The sequence below is a fragment of the Pungitius pungitius genome, chromosome 18 (assembly GCF_949316345.1).
Source record: "Pungitius pungitius chromosome 18, fPunPun2.1, whole genome shotgun sequence".
Lineage (NCBI taxonomy): Eukaryota > Metazoa > Chordata > Actinopteri > Perciformes > Gasterosteidae > Pungitius > Pungitius pungitius.
Window position 1 is genome coordinate 11071765 of NC_084917.1, and position 14812 is coordinate 11086576.

Genomic DNA, 14812 nt, shown 5'->3' on the forward strand with positions numbered 1-14812 from the left:
ACCTTGAGTCTGATGCTCTCCAACGGCAAACAAATTACCCGTAACTAACGTTAGCTAAAAATTATATTTTCTAACGGATACAGAATGAAACGTTTCACGTGAAATTTAAGTTGTTTAATGTCTGCCAGTCCGTTTTAGTTTGGAGGTGTTGCCTGGCAACGATCGATGCCACTATTTTAAGAAAGAGTCTTCCATCGTTGCGACAACCTACACTTTACGGCAATGAAGGCTTAGTATGATTGGACGCTTTTGTGCCGTAAACCGTGCCGTTTCAGAGAACGCATGGGACTGAGGTGAGACGTCGCGTGTGTACGCCTGAAATGTAAACTAAACCAGAAAAATGATGTATATTTTGTATAGTTTGCCTTACAGTTACGGATAAACCACAGAAGCGCATGGCATTATTGGCAGTAATAATATCCAACGCATTGTTTATTACAAATGCTACAACGTTAATTCAGGTTATTGCTTCGGAAAAAGGTACTCGGTCTATCACTCGCTAATATTATCGAGTAACGTAGCGTCAATCTAAAACTAACACCAATGAAGTTAGACTAATTTAACGTTACAATATGACTTAACGGCGTCGTATTGCCCTCTAAACGCGATTACGTAGCGGAATAGGAATGACATAGTTTCTTCAGTGTTACTGCGTCGTTAGCTGACGTTGACTAACTTTAGCCGCCGGATGTAACATAAGGTCCTTTCTTTTTGTCTGTTGGCTGACATTTGTTTTTACATTTCTTTATATTGTAAGAAATATCTCCCTCTGCAAAGTAGCCAAACTCTAACTGTTTCCACCCAAGTTACCTAATACTGTTCATCGCGTTGATGAACTGTCTATATTGATTGTATGCAGTTGTAGATAAAAGCCTTTTATTAACCTTGAAGTCCCTTGCGTACTGACATGCAGACCAATTGAAAATAAACCTTACAGCCTGACGCAGCAGTGACTTCAGATCTTGAAATGTAGTGTTTCATTTCAGCAGACACTTTTACCTGAGATAGACGTTACCTTAGCCTCTAAATAAATAGCTCCAAAAATATGCAGGACTTTGCTTTAGCAAATGTCTTTCGGAGCACCGATTTCTAATTGCTTGAATGTCTGTCTTTCTGCTGTTGGGCCTTGTGTGCACTAGGATGGAGGCTAAATCCAAAAAAATCTATTCTCCTAAAGATGGAAAGAAGTTTCCACAGAAAGGCAAAGGTAAGCTGTAGTTTACATGAGCAGGCTGTGTACACTTTCAACCAGGTGTGTCACCGCCGTGTCTTTCTGTCCAGATTCCATGGGGACCAAACTTGGTGGCAAGCCAGGTGGTAAGAAGCCCTTTAAACCTTTTAACAACACAGAGAGAAAGGGCAGACCAAAGGGCGGAGATGGCGGCAATAGAGAACACAAATTCTCCAAAGCTGACGGAGGGCCGCAGAAGAGAAAAATGCCATTTAAAGCCAAAAATAAAGAAGGTGAAGGTGAGAATACTGGAAATGCTGTGTATCCTTCAGAAGGAATATAACAACATGAACACCGTCTTGCGATTGCCCGGCAGTTTCGCCATTCACTTCAAAGCAGTTGTGTCCACATATAAACTAGTGAAATCATTTTTTAATTCATTTTTTGTGTGTTAAATCAGGTCCAGTGTTCAAGAAGATGAAGAAAGGTGAGCTTGATCCAAAGAAGGAGATGACCGAGGAGGAACTTAAGAAGAACAGGTTGCAGATTAAGAGGGATCTGAAGAATACCAGACAGGAGGCAGAGAAGAAGGACATGTTCCAGATCGTCCGTCAGTGCAAACAAGTGTGGGGGGACCTCAGAAGGTACACGCGCATATGCACACAGGCACACAGAAAGTGAGCGTAAATGCCAAACTCTTTCCGTAGGCTCCTTTTTTTAAGTGGAAACTGACCATATGTGTGTTGTAAAGCAGTGTTTCCTCTACCATTATTACATAGTCTTCAACTCTCCACAGCTCTCTTGGCACGGCCGGGTTCACATGCACACACACCCATGTAAGCTCCTTCCCACCGGCGGACAGGGGGCGCTTTGGGAAATGTTGGTGTCCGATTCTATGCCAAAAGCTGTGAACCTAGGGGAAACACTCTAAAGCCACATGTCACTCAAAAGGAGAGCAGGGACCTTTTGCTGGCCAATTAACAGTAATGCTGCATATGGGCCATCGTCTAACAGTCGGTTTCAATTCTTATTCAAAGCCTTAAGAATCCTTTGAACCCCTTGTGACCCTACTAAAACGTAACTCGTAACGATCTTCCTTAATGCAGCCAAACAATTACCTGCCTGTGACTTGTTGGAGGCCACGGGTTGAAGTAGGGTGGCATTAAACCAGAGGTTAATACTTTTATTCTTCCATTATTTATTCCTCACTTTTGGGACCGTGTCGAGATGTAGCAACAAAGAAAACAAGAGGTCAAAGCAGGTTCCACTTTTGTTGTATCACTATCCAGCAAGTCATGAGCGAATGGTGGTGATGATGGTGCTGTTTATGTGTCAACAGGAAGAAGTGCGACAACGACTTGAAGAAGAAACTGATGACGGAGCTTCATGAGCTAGTTCGCGGGAAGATCAAACAAGTGAGTCTTTCTCCGTGCTTCACCCATTCACTGCAGATTTGCTACTTTGTTTGTGCGTTCCTTCAGGAGTTGGTGCTCACTAACCCAGCTGAACCCCTTCATTTGAACAAAAATATTTCTAGTTCGCATATTTGGCAGTCAATCCAACATTTTTTAAGATTCCATTGAAAAAACAATGAATTTTATTTTAGCTATGGTAATTATGTACATTGGTGCATTCTTCAGTCATAACACTGGATTAACTTGGTTAGCGGCTGAGATTTGAGGAACAAATCTGTTGTATTGTGAAAAAAATGGTGACCTGTACTTCCGCTTTGTTTTGGACTGTCCTCCTGCCTCCAGATGGCGTATGCTCATGACTCTGTGCGAGTGCTGCAGTGTTTCATCCAATTTGGCAGCCACGAGCAGAGACAGGAGGTGTTCGAGGAGGTCAAAGGTGAGCATACAAGCTTTTACTTCTTCATCCGCTACTCTTTTAACTGTGCCGTTGTTGTATTGGTCTCTTTTGGCGCGTTTACACCGAGCGATACGGTACCCTTTTATTTGTGTCTCCACTGCCAAAAGTTGAGAAAGGTACCAAAAATCCGTAAAGTACCACTTTTTGGGTACCCTTCCGTTGGGGTACCTGGCACAGTTGTTTGGTACTAAAGGATGGAGCTAGACTCACTGCAGAACGTTGATTGGTTGAAAGAGTGTCGTCATTTGTGCGTGCCGCTGTGTTTTTCCTTGCAGCGTGTAGCCTTTGCTCAAACAAAGATTGTCGTCTCTTTGTGACAAACAGCCACATATGGAGAAGCAAGAATGTATGTCTCCATTGTTGTTTGCGGTTAGCTTTCAGTTTTCGCGCGATCCAATGATGTCAATCTACTTTCCGTCCAATACCACGCCTATCAAGTGACGTTACCACTACTTTCTGGAATACACCACGCCTATCAAGTAAGGGTACTGTTGGCGGTGGAAACGCTCGCCAAATCATGGTTAACAGACCTGACCCGTACCGTACCTCTCGGTGGAAACGCGCCATTGTGAGTTCCATGTTGACATAACCTCGCGGTTGCCATCATTGTGCTTTTCTATGTTTCAGGTGTTGTCTTGAGTCCATATATTCATACTGTCGTCATAAACCATAAACAGACTTCGGAGTAGGGGAATACAGTACCTAATGTGTTTGATTCATTTATCTTTGCACAAAATTCCGTGGTAAAGGGTTGAAAAAAATATATTTATATATAATTAATATATAAAAGGGAAGTCCATCCATCTAGTGTCTGGTATAGTTTAAGGAAAGGTTGCAGGTTTTGGCAAGGATTTTATCTACAATGAGCCGTCCAGTTCTTGGACTTCTACTTCCGCCGTACGTGTGGAGCAGCTAATCAACAAACATAAACTCTGGGTCCTTTGTTGTCTCCCACAGAGGATGTCATCAACTTGTGTAAGTCAAAGTACGGCAAACACGTGGTGAAAAAGCTGCTGACGTACGGGTGAGTCCGCTCAGATTGCCCAAATCAGACAGAGATTTGGTCTAATTAAAAGATATAGATGTGATTTCAGTGGCGCGTGTCTGTTTCCTACGCAGGAACAAGGAGCTGGTCGGGGTTGTGATGCTAACATTCAAAGGTCACGTGCGTCAGATGCTTCGCCACGCCATGGCCTCGTCCATCATCGAGTACGCCTACAACGACAAAGCCGTGCTGGCACAGAGACTCATGCTCACCGAGGGGCTGTACGGGAACACCTTCACCATCTGCAAGGTACGCACACAAATACCGCTGAGCCGCTTCCAGATTATGCACCACGTTTTTAGAAATTTGACCAAATGGCGCTGTATTGGATCGGAAATTGTTACGCGTGTGCATGTGCGTAATAAATGCTGCTGACTGACCGATTGCTGTGGACGCTTCTGCTTGTGCGTCCAGTCAACTATATGCAACACCATCGAGAAAGTCGCAGAGGCGAATCCGGACAAGCTGAAAAACATCATCGACGACATGAAGGGAATTCTCACGCCCATGGCGCAGAAGTAAGGCGAGAAAACAAACAAGATTAGAACAAATGTCAAATCTGCTTTGATAAAGTTTTTATTTCTTGGGGAAGTTAAACATATTGAGTACAAAAGTTTATTTTTATTTGATATGATGTAATTCATCTAATCATTTGCTTTGATTGCATTGTGTTACTATGTAGAATTGTTAACCATGCAGCTACAACCTTTGTTGTTGTTTTTCAGAGAACAAGTGATCAAACACTCTCTGGTCCACAAAGTCTTCCTGGACTTCTTCCTGTTTGCACCTGACAAACCGAGAGCGGTAAGTAACTCTTCAGCATCATGTGAAATCATCTAAGATGTCACATGATGTAAACATTTCAGGAGTAAGACAGTTATCTGGTAATGCTTTAAAAAAGCTAAAGTGCCGTAAAAATTAATCTAATTTTATTTGTATCAACACACCTTAAAAGACAGGTGGATACATGAAGTGCTGACATGTGCCGTCTCTTTGATTTGTGTTTGTTTGGATGTGAGCAGGAAATGATTGAGTCCATCCGAGAGGCCGTTGTCTACATGGCTCACACACACGATGGAGCACGAGTGGCAATGCACTGTTTCTGGCACGGGACAGCTAAGGTGCACGCACGCACACACACACACACACACACACACCTTTATGTGGATCTCAAGCCAGCGCTTGTGGTAAATGTAGATGACTAAAGCAAAAGATTCATTTGCTTTCTATGTAGACAAAAAAACGTCCTTCTTGGCAGCGCCTATGTGTAACCCGATGTTTTGAGCTATATTTTGGCGGCCACATTCTCGTGCACGGATCCAGCCGTCTGCATCTGTCTCTTTCTGCTGCATTTCTTTGTAGATAGCCTCGAATAAATATATCATAACTTTCCGGTTGGACAAAACATGGCAATTTTTTAAAACTATGTCTAAAGAATTGTCCGGATGAACAAACACAATTCATTGTGGGGAAAACGTCCACAAAATTATAAAAATCCATCACTGTACAATTTGTAGACCTGTCCTTTCAAAGGTGTAATGCATATTATTTTGTGTTCCAGGACAGAAAAGTCATCATCAAAACTATGAAGACCTACATGATGAAATTTGCCACGGTAAGTTTTCAATGCTGCTCCTTTCCTTCGTAATAGAAACAAGCTTTCAATACTTCTCGCATTGGCTGTTGAGAATAGGTCAGTAAGTAAACAGTAATTATTTAGAGGAAAAGTCTAAATCCAGCATGTCCTTTGCTCACAGGGAGAGTTCGGTCACCTGGTTCTTCTCGCCATGTTCGACTGCGTGGACGACACCAAGCTTGTCAAGCAGGCCGTGCTCTCAGTAAGTCAACATTGAGATCATCAGAAAATCAAACCGTGTGGAAAAGTTGTTAAATTCTTGTCTCACCTGTTCAGGAGATCCTGGCGTCTCTGGATGAGGTAATCAGTAATAAATATGGCAAGAAGGTTTTGCTGTACTTGCTGAGTCCCAGAGACCCCGCCCATCTGCTGCCGGAGATCATCAAGGTGCTGCAGAAAGGAGACGGAAATGCCCACAGGTAACAACTCAATCCTCCAAACAAATCCTTCTAACTGTTGAAATCGGCAAAAATCATCATTCTGTTGAGTTTTGCAGTTACATATTTTTGGACGCTTTGAGCACATCACGTACAATCTATTTATTTATTGGAGAGAAGGAAGACCTCTTATTGGCAGATATCTCCAACAACTTAATCTGACAAACCAAATGAACAGTGACCTGAATCAGCGCTTCCTGAAGGCAGAACATGGATCATTTAGCAGAGAGGGATGTCAAAGATGGCAAACTGTTTATGGTCAGCTCTGTTTTCCTCTCATTAGTAAAAAAGACATGGCAGTTCGGAGGAAGGAGCTGCTGGAAGTCGTCTCCCCCCCGCTGCTGGAGCACCTCCGTGACAATGCTGCGACCATGGTGACGGACAAGGCCTCCAGCGTCACCATTAGTGACATCCTGGCGTCCGCCTGCGGCGACCTGCGGCCCGCCATGACGGCCGTGGCTCAGCTGACCAAACACGAGTTGGTACCAGGAGGGGTTGACGGACAGGTACAGAGTGTTACTGGTGGGAAAGTAATGTAATCCAACAAAAAGAGCCGTTCTTCACTCCCCAGTTTTGGTTTCTGCTGCAGCTTCACATGGCGGAGCATCCGGCTGGACACTTGGTGCTGAAATGGCTCATAGAGCAGGACATGACACTGGCTGAGGCCGGCAAGGAAGGTACGTTTTGTGGTCGTCATGAGCAGGGTTCTGGATCTTAGCATGATAGGAAAATAAACCCACAGACTCGCAGGAAATATGGAATCATGTGAAATTATTTAATCACCACAAGAGGGCATCAACCAACAGTTTGTGGTATTGACATCAGCGACGTCAAGATCAAAACAACAATCACCATAGAATAGTAATCCGAGTGGAGCCATAACGGTGTCCGTCTCTCTGCCTCACTTCCCATCGCAGAGCGGTTCGGCAGGATATTGTTGGACACTGTGGGAACAGACACACTGAAGACCTGGGTCAAAGTCAACAGAGGAGCCATGGTGCTGTGTAGGTCAGTGTGAACACGCACGCACACACACACACGTTACATCAAGGATCAGTTCACAAGCTTCCCTCTCGTAGTACTTTGGCCTCCACCTCAGTACTCTTCAAGAGAGTGGAGCCCATTGTATCTGTGGCTTACTGAGGAAATTATTAAATACTGTACACCACAACCGAACCACAAGAGGCAGTTCAAGAGATGCCATTGAAGGTGGCAAAAATTTAGCACTTTTAGTGGATTTATGCCCTTGGTCACCCAACAGTCTGCCTTGCTAGCATTAATGCCATTATTTAAACAAGCCTCTTTCTGCACCATCCCATGTCAGTTGAAAAGGGTAGAATAAACATGGATTTTTGCGTGCCACCACCTCTTGGTTAAAGGATTCATCATATTTTAATATCTGGCCCCAAGCTAACTTGTTTTTCTTTGCACAGCCTGCTGAACAGCTACGACAAGTCTGTGGCTGCAGAAGTGAAGGCGGCGCTGGTGTCCATCAAATCGGAGCTCAGCAGCATCAGCAACAACAAAGGAGCTGAAATCCTGCTGGAGAATCTGAACAAGTAGACTTTTTGATTGCCAAACGGCGCCATTTCCTGTGCAGCAGTGGTCTTTCCCTCCAGAAGTTGGAGAAATGGACAGGAATTTTGAGTAAAAAATGACATATTGGTGTTTCTGGACGAGGTGATGCATCGAGAGAACAGGCTCAGATGACAGCAACAATGCCCACTGTCAAGCCTCATATAATGAAACGGAATAGTTTCTTACAATAACAGCTTTAACAAATAAAAACATTGCTATGACTAAATACAACCTTAAATTTTCCCTGTGAGTGATCGGTTATTTTAATATCGAACATTTTGTACCCTGTGTAATTGTATAAAGTTTGTTGAATTACATTTTGACTGAAACTTTCATTTAACTTGTACAAACTGGACTTAAAAATTAGTCTTTATTAGGGCCGGGACTTTAGCGCGTTAATTAAGATTAATTAATTACACAAAAAATAACACATTAAACATTTTTTACGCATTTTTACACCTATTTTTTGCACCGTGGAACGTTTCTCACTAGATGAGTTTCGGAGGACCGATTATACTGGAGCACCAACTAGCGTTCATGACTTCAGACAACAACAAACCACAGTGAACATGAACGAAGAAGCTGACGAGACCGTGTCGGGTGGCCCCGTGAATGGGAAATCTTATTATAGTAAACACACTGATGGAAGCGTCGATAAGAGCGTGGTTGTGTGCAAGCTGTGCAACAAGGAATTCACATCGAGCCTCAAGTATCACCTCAACGCAAAACAATTAGCAGCTAGCGTGGACGTTACAAGGACCCACACCCAACCCACACTGCACCAGATGACTGGTTTAAGGACCAGGGTAACTAAGTCCACGTCTGAAAAAATAACCTGTTCTGAATGTACTTGAAAGTATTGGTCTACTTAAAAAAACATAGTTTACAGAAGGATTTCTGAAAGTACTATATTTCTAAATATGCTATTTCTACACTTGTCTGCTGGAATTGGTTGAAAAAAACTAACAATCCATGTGAAAAAAATTACTTCTCACTGTTCTCACGTCAAATATTTATGCAATTAAAATGTGATTAATTAGTTTAATATTTTTAATCGAGTCCCGGCCCTAGTCTCTATACTAAGTACTAATGTAACTCAACCTGTCATCTAGCAACAACATACTGTTTATTATAGCGGAACCCCGGAAAACCAAGGACTTACAAGCAGTTCTGCAATGGATTTCCTGCAGTGGCACAGACACACAGGGGAGAGCTGCAAAGCTTAATGACAACACGTTGTAGATAAAATGCTTTATTATTAGAGAGACGTCCAGATGTCGGGTCGTCAATTTATGATTTCAGTCAGATTGCCATTTGCTCTTGAATCCTGGAATATGTGAGCTTTGGAGGAACAACTTTTTTTTCAGTCATTCCCCACTGGGATGGAATAAATATCCCTTTAAATAGTCCTAAGTTAGACTATTGGAGACGAGCTGGTGTCCTCGTGTTGAAACGACCTACAGAAGGTCACAGGTATCCGCCTTCCTGACAACCCCCACAGCGGACTTTGTAGAGCTACGACCTGCCGCGCTGCAGGCGGGACGTCCTCGGCTGAGCGGCGTCCTCGCAGTACTCGGCCAGCCTCTTGGCTGCCCTCCTGGTGAAGTGCATCTTGCCGCGGGCCTTGCAGACGGCGGCGTACTCGTGGGACTTGAGCTTGGTGTAGTAGTCTGAGAACTTATTGTAGAGGATGGAGATGGGCATCCCGTTGAGGATGACGCCGAAGGAGATGCAGGCGAAGGCGAAGATGCGGCCCAGGCTGGTCTCGGGGATGACGTCGCCGTAGCCCACTGTGGAAATACTCACCTGAAGGTGTGAAGGAGACACAAGCAGAAAAAACTGAATATAAAAGCACAAGGAGGTGCATTACCTACGCCGCCACCAGTCCATGGTGTCATTTTAACCAGACTGAACTGGCTTGAAGGTGTTTGTGTGCGTAGACTCACGGCGGCCCACCACCACGCGTGCGGCATGGAGGTGAAGTTGGTGTTGTACACGTCGTGCTCCACGGTGTACACCATGGCGGAGAATATGAAGATGCCCATGGCGATGAAGAGCAGCAGACAGCCCACCTGGATGCAAACAAAATGCATTTTGAATTGCATTTCCCTGTCAGCCCGTGTTAGGACGCACAGGCCGTGGGTGCACACAGACCTGCTGATAGCACTGCCTCAGCGTGAAGCCAAAGGCTCGGAGGCCTGTTGAGTGACGAGCCAGCTTCAAGATCCGGAAGATCCGCATCAGACGCATGATCCTTAGAACCTGACCCAGCTGGAGAAAAGACAAACGGATCTAGTCATCTCATCCCAGCACCTTCCCCCCCCCTCCCCTCCCCTCTTACCTTTCCAACACGTGACACGGCCTCGATGTCCCCCGAGTGCAGGTGCGTGTCTTTGTCCTCGAAGCACTCCAGAATCAGCTGCAGGTAGTGCGGCAGGATGGCGACCAGGTCGACCGTGTTCAGCACGCTGCGTGCAAAACACTTGAGTTCGGGGGTGGAAACCAGGCGCAGCAGGTACTCCAGGGTGAAGAAGCAGATGCAGAACGACTCCACGCTCTCGCCGTAGAACCTGCCGCTGAGTTGGCCCGACGCCGTCTGCAGGACGGAACCGGATATAAAAGAGTCCCTTTGTGAATGTTGGATTGAAACGTTTGCGTTTGATTTATTGGTGTCAAAAGAAATCAAACGGCACGGTGTGCTTTGAATACACACCTTGTACTGCATCTCCTCCACAGTGTTGAGCGCCATGGTGACCAGTGAGACCAGCACAAACATGGAGGAGGCGACCGCCATCAGCTTGGCGGTGATGGAGGAGAAAGGGTTCTCCATCATGTTCCAGATGTTCCTCCGGGTCGGCCCGAAGGCCAAGCCATCAAACAGCACCTCGTTCTCCTCCATCTCCAGCTGGACGACCCGTGACATAAATGCATCTCGTTCAGAGTAACAGACACTTATGACAATTTAATATAAAGTGTCCAACTGATGCCAAACACGAAAAATCCCCTCTTTTGAAGGAAAAGAAACGGAGCCAACGTCAGGATCACAAACTATGACGCAGAGAGGATCAGGATAGAAACTGGTACGACAAACTGCATCAGAGTGGGACCTCAGTGATGGAAACATCTGTCTAAATCTGTATCTGTGCCAAGGAAACGCTTATTCTCCGCTCTCCATCTGTCAAGACGCCGCAGCAGAGCAGCGATTTGTAATGTAGGTCAGCCGGAAGATTACTTGCAAAATCTCACAGGTACAAAAGCACTAAAGCTGGATGGGCATTATTCTTTGGTATTTTTATATGCACTATTCTTTTTAGCCTTGAGAGGGGAAAAAAAGCAATAAGAATTCCATAAAAATTGTGACATTTCAAGTATACGGACTATTCAGTCCAGTGTGTCCTACATAGTAACTGGGGTGCTTTGTTATTGGGATGTTTAGTTTAATCAGGTATTTAATCAATATGAAACACTTAGGTATAGATTCTGACGGGATCATGAAACACTAAGACATTTCATGACGAGCCCTCATAATTGTAGCAACCTCATCCTTATTTATCCTAATCAAAAAGTCTGTTGGCTTTCTTTTCAAACAAGAAATCTGAAGACAAAGAGGTTTTAGAGACCAATGATAATGTCACTTTTGCCACACATTGATTGTCTCTGTTGTTTCTCCATTGAGGCTTCGGCCTTTCACCAATGATAACTCACATCTGGAATCTGGCTTCAACTGTCCAGTTACAGCTAGTTTACATTGTTCGCTACCCCCCCTCACAAGCCTATTTAAGAAATACATTCATGAAAAACCTCTGCTATCAGCTCGCTCTGGATCTTCAGCCGCTCGTTGAGCTCGTCCTGCCTCTCTTCGAAGGAGATACGGCAGCAGCGTTGGCTGTTTCTGATCCGGACTCCCCAGTAGTTTATCTCCTCCAGGAAGTTGCGCGGACACAGATCGTCTTTAATGCACAACACTCCGGTCCTGATAAGGAGGACAGATGAAGGAGACAGAAAATCCATTCCACTCTCATCTTGCAATGCATTTCCTTTTTTAACCTGTAGAAGTTGAAGATGTTGTGGAAGATTTTGGGGTCCCGGTCGAAGAAGAACTCATTGCTCTGGACGACGTAGTCGTCACAGAGGTCCAGCTTCCTGCTGTGGTCCGTGTACGTGGCCAACTGGCCGATGCGCGTCTTCGGGTACTTGGCTGCTAACCTGTAGGGCAAGTAGTACACCTGGAGGAGAGGGGGTCAAAGACATTCACAATACAAATGAACTTCTTGGAGCCTGATGTCCTGTTTTATTACTGGTTTTGTTCGACCACCAAGGAAACGCGTAATTACAAAAGCAGATATTCACCTTTGAGACGCTGGACTCGCTAAATAGTAAAAGTTACAGGAGTGTTTACAAAGAAAAGAAACTGCAGCTGCAACATGCTGCCAGCAGGGGGCACTACAAACAAGCTACGTCTGTCTGTGCTCATCGGAGGTGATTTCCACGCATCGACATCCGCAGGCCCTTAGCTGCAGGGGCCGTTGCTTCACTTTCCCACCGGTGGCGCTGGTCCGCAGGTGTGAAAGTGACGGAGCAGCTCCCCCTGGTGGAGAATGTGCAGGGCGCTAACGCCAACGAGTTGCGATTAAAATAAAAAAAATATCGCTTTGGTTTCTATTCACGATTCGAACAGGACAGAAGTTCAGTGAAGTTACCGTTCCTCCGACGTTGATGTTGAGAGTGAAGTGTTTTTTCGGGGAGAGCAGCTGGGAGGGGGGAGACACCGGGAACTGATCTTCAATCTCGTCGCTTTCGTACTCGGCATACATGTCGTAGATGTCTCTGCCCAGATCCTCCACAAACAACACAACAACCCATGATGAGTTAGGCATTTTAAGTGTGTATACAAGGTGAACTAGAAAACATAGAACAGGTATCAAATCAAGCAGAATACACTAGTAAAACCGGGATTAACATTAGAACACGCATGCAAATAGTGGGCACGCCTCAGTTCATATATCAATAAATAATCAAAAGAAACTAAAGAAAAAAGAAACTATGAAAAAACATTTAACTACCTTATCTGCGGTCAACGATAGTACGTTACCTAAAGTCTGTTTTTCTTTTAAAGCTACCGATTTCTTTGAAAAAATCTGATTGTTTTACAAATTATGCAAATCGTTTATGAACCACAAAAAGTAAAGTTTTCCAGTCTTTTGAAATATGCGAATTGGCTGCTTTACATATTTTATTGGGCTCTGGAACATTAACAACACATGTTTAAACAATTGCCTTGTTTAACCATTGAATAAAATTAATTTCCTCCACTAGCAGCCTGACCCTAACCTCAAAACTCCAAACCAAAGTCACCCCATTGAGCAATAATCATTTACGTTATGACGTGTGTTTTTCACCCTCCATTCACAGTCAGACTGGCGTCCCCTGCGTTGCAGAATGAATGAAATGTCTGACCTGCATGGAGTTCCATGGCTTAACAAAGGCGTTGGTGAAGTGCAGATAGTCGGCTGCATCTTGGGCGGCTTGAGTCTGGCCTCCTGGCTTGTAGCCCGGGAACAAACTCCTGCTGCGGGCTCTGATGTGGGTCAGCATGGCTCGCTCCTGGCTCTCGAATCAAACCGCTCGTAGACACATCCTTGTTAACTCTCAACATCCATTTCAGACGGGTAGTTTGCCCACACAACACCACGATGGAGAAGGAATTAGCAAACAGGCGAGGAAACGTTTAAACTGATTCAGAGAGAAGCGATGTCGACATAAGTAGAGCTGAGTAATAAGGTAGGGAAGGATTGTGGTCCTCTAATGCAGCCCACTGAGATGATGTGGGAGCTTATCCTCTTATCCTCCCGCTCTCCTCCCACATCTATCGCGGCCTCAAACTGATGTAGTTTCATTTTTTTTTTTCTTGTTACGTCCCCTTTTTGGGATCATCTAGGTGGCGTGAAGGGGAATGGCTTCCCTTACTTCTCTAATGTCCACCAAAATACAGAGGGAGCACCAACCAATGACCTAATGTTTCGAGACAAAGTACCTACGTGAGCGCAGTGACAAAAGAAAGGATCAATTCTACAGCCATACTGTTGACTGCTTTGAGCAAAGCCTTAACAATTAGCAAAGAAGTAGTAATGGTCAAGATATTACTGTTGAGGACAATGACGCAAACTGATTCATTTTTACAGAACATTAGTTTTATTGAGGCATTCTGAAAAATGTCAAATCTGGTTTGAATCTCTGGCAAACAGAAAAGTACCCGATGCAGTTATTACATCAGATGATGGCTTGTGTGGCACAAGCAATTTTTATTTAAATCTTCACTCCACACAACAGCTGGTGCAGATACCAGGTTCTACATTTGGTGCAGCTATTTTGATCACTCATGTTCTGATTGGGGGAAAAAGCCGTCACTAAGGGATGAGGCCTGCAAATTCTGTCTACATTTTAATCTCTAACCTGCAGTCACTTTGCAAAGGCAAATAGCGCAAGTTTATGTATTTGTGCTCCAAATTGTACAAGTCCACCATGTTCATGCAGGCTGTGGATGAGCCTGTGAGCCACAGGAAGATAACCTTAAGAGTTTCAAATGAACATCTCTGCCCTAATCCAGGGGAGCACCTGTAGAGTTTATTTTTTGTTGCAGCCACTGATACCTGAAGTACACTCAAGGTGATTATGTCTGCTGCGGTTAACGACTGGAAGAACGCGGGCCAAAGGAGTTCAACTGCACAGGAGACCTTTAGTTGTACATCTGTCTGTATTATGACGTTGAAAGTAAACCAGACACCTGGTACTGCATCTGCGCTGTGATGCAGAGCATCGTGCTGCCTGACGATGTGTGTAGCCATATTCTTGCACATCTGCAGAGCCACATTAGGCAGAATATTGTACCTGAAAATTTCAATCATTCTAAAAATTTAACATTTTAAGTCACTTAATTCCTCCACAATAATAGTTTCAACCTAAACTCTGGTCTGTGGTCACAGCCTTCTATAAATAGATTCCATGCATGGATGATGAAGACAATCTACAACGTTGTCGAACTTTGTCTTAAGTTTTAATTCAAATTTTCGTCA

General features: G+C 44.4%; 2 protein-coding genes across 5 annotated transcripts; one reads left to right on the forward strand and one right to left on the reverse strand.

The window, feature by feature from the left end:
• The first annotated feature begins 186 nt into the window (after nucleotides 1-186).
• pum3 (pumilio RNA-binding family member 3) lies at nucleotides 187-8343 on the forward strand. Of its 4 annotated transcripts, none has more exons than XM_037485292.2 (18): nucleotides 187-293; nucleotides 1140-1207; nucleotides 1282-1464; nucleotides 1632-1815; nucleotides 2511-2586; nucleotides 2929-3022; nucleotides 4001-4067; nucleotides 4163-4337; nucleotides 4503-4606; nucleotides 4814-4892; nucleotides 5111-5209; nucleotides 5650-5703; nucleotides 5846-5926; nucleotides 6001-6143; nucleotides 6445-6667; nucleotides 6751-6838; nucleotides 7079-7169; nucleotides 7595-8343. In XM_037485292.2, the coding sequence occupies exons 1-18, from the start codon at nucleotides 283-285 to the stop codon at nucleotides 7722-7724; spliced, it is 1950 nt and encodes a 649-aa protein (XP_037341189.2). In that variant the 5' UTR covers nucleotides 187-282; the 3' UTR covers nucleotides 7725-8343. The 4 variants fall into 4 exon arrangements, with proteins under 4 accessions (XP_037341189.2, XP_037341188.2, XP_037341190.2 ...); XM_037485291.2 differs by having other exon boundaries at nucleotides 1282-1470; nucleotides 7595-8336; XM_037485293.2 differs by having other exon boundaries at nucleotides 286-322; nucleotides 1282-1470; nucleotides 7595-8337.
• A 462-nt stretch (nucleotides 8344-8805) lies between these two features.
• kcnv2a (potassium channel, subfamily V, member 2a) lies at nucleotides 8806-13528 on the reverse strand. The gene is made up of 9 exons (XM_037485060.2): nucleotides 13197-13528; nucleotides 12440-12577; nucleotides 11787-11965; nucleotides 11541-11712; nucleotides 10453-10644; nucleotides 10081-10335; nucleotides 9894-10010; nucleotides 9686-9811; nucleotides 8806-9545 (listed from the first exon to the last, which is right to left on the reverse strand). Exons 1-9 carry the CDS (start codon nucleotides 13332-13334, stop codon nucleotides 9255-9257), a joined length of 1608 nt encoding a protein of 535 aa, XP_037340957.1. The 5' UTR covers nucleotides 13335-13528; the 3' UTR covers nucleotides 8806-9254.
• Between the last annotated feature and the right edge of the window lie 1284 nt (nucleotides 13529-14812).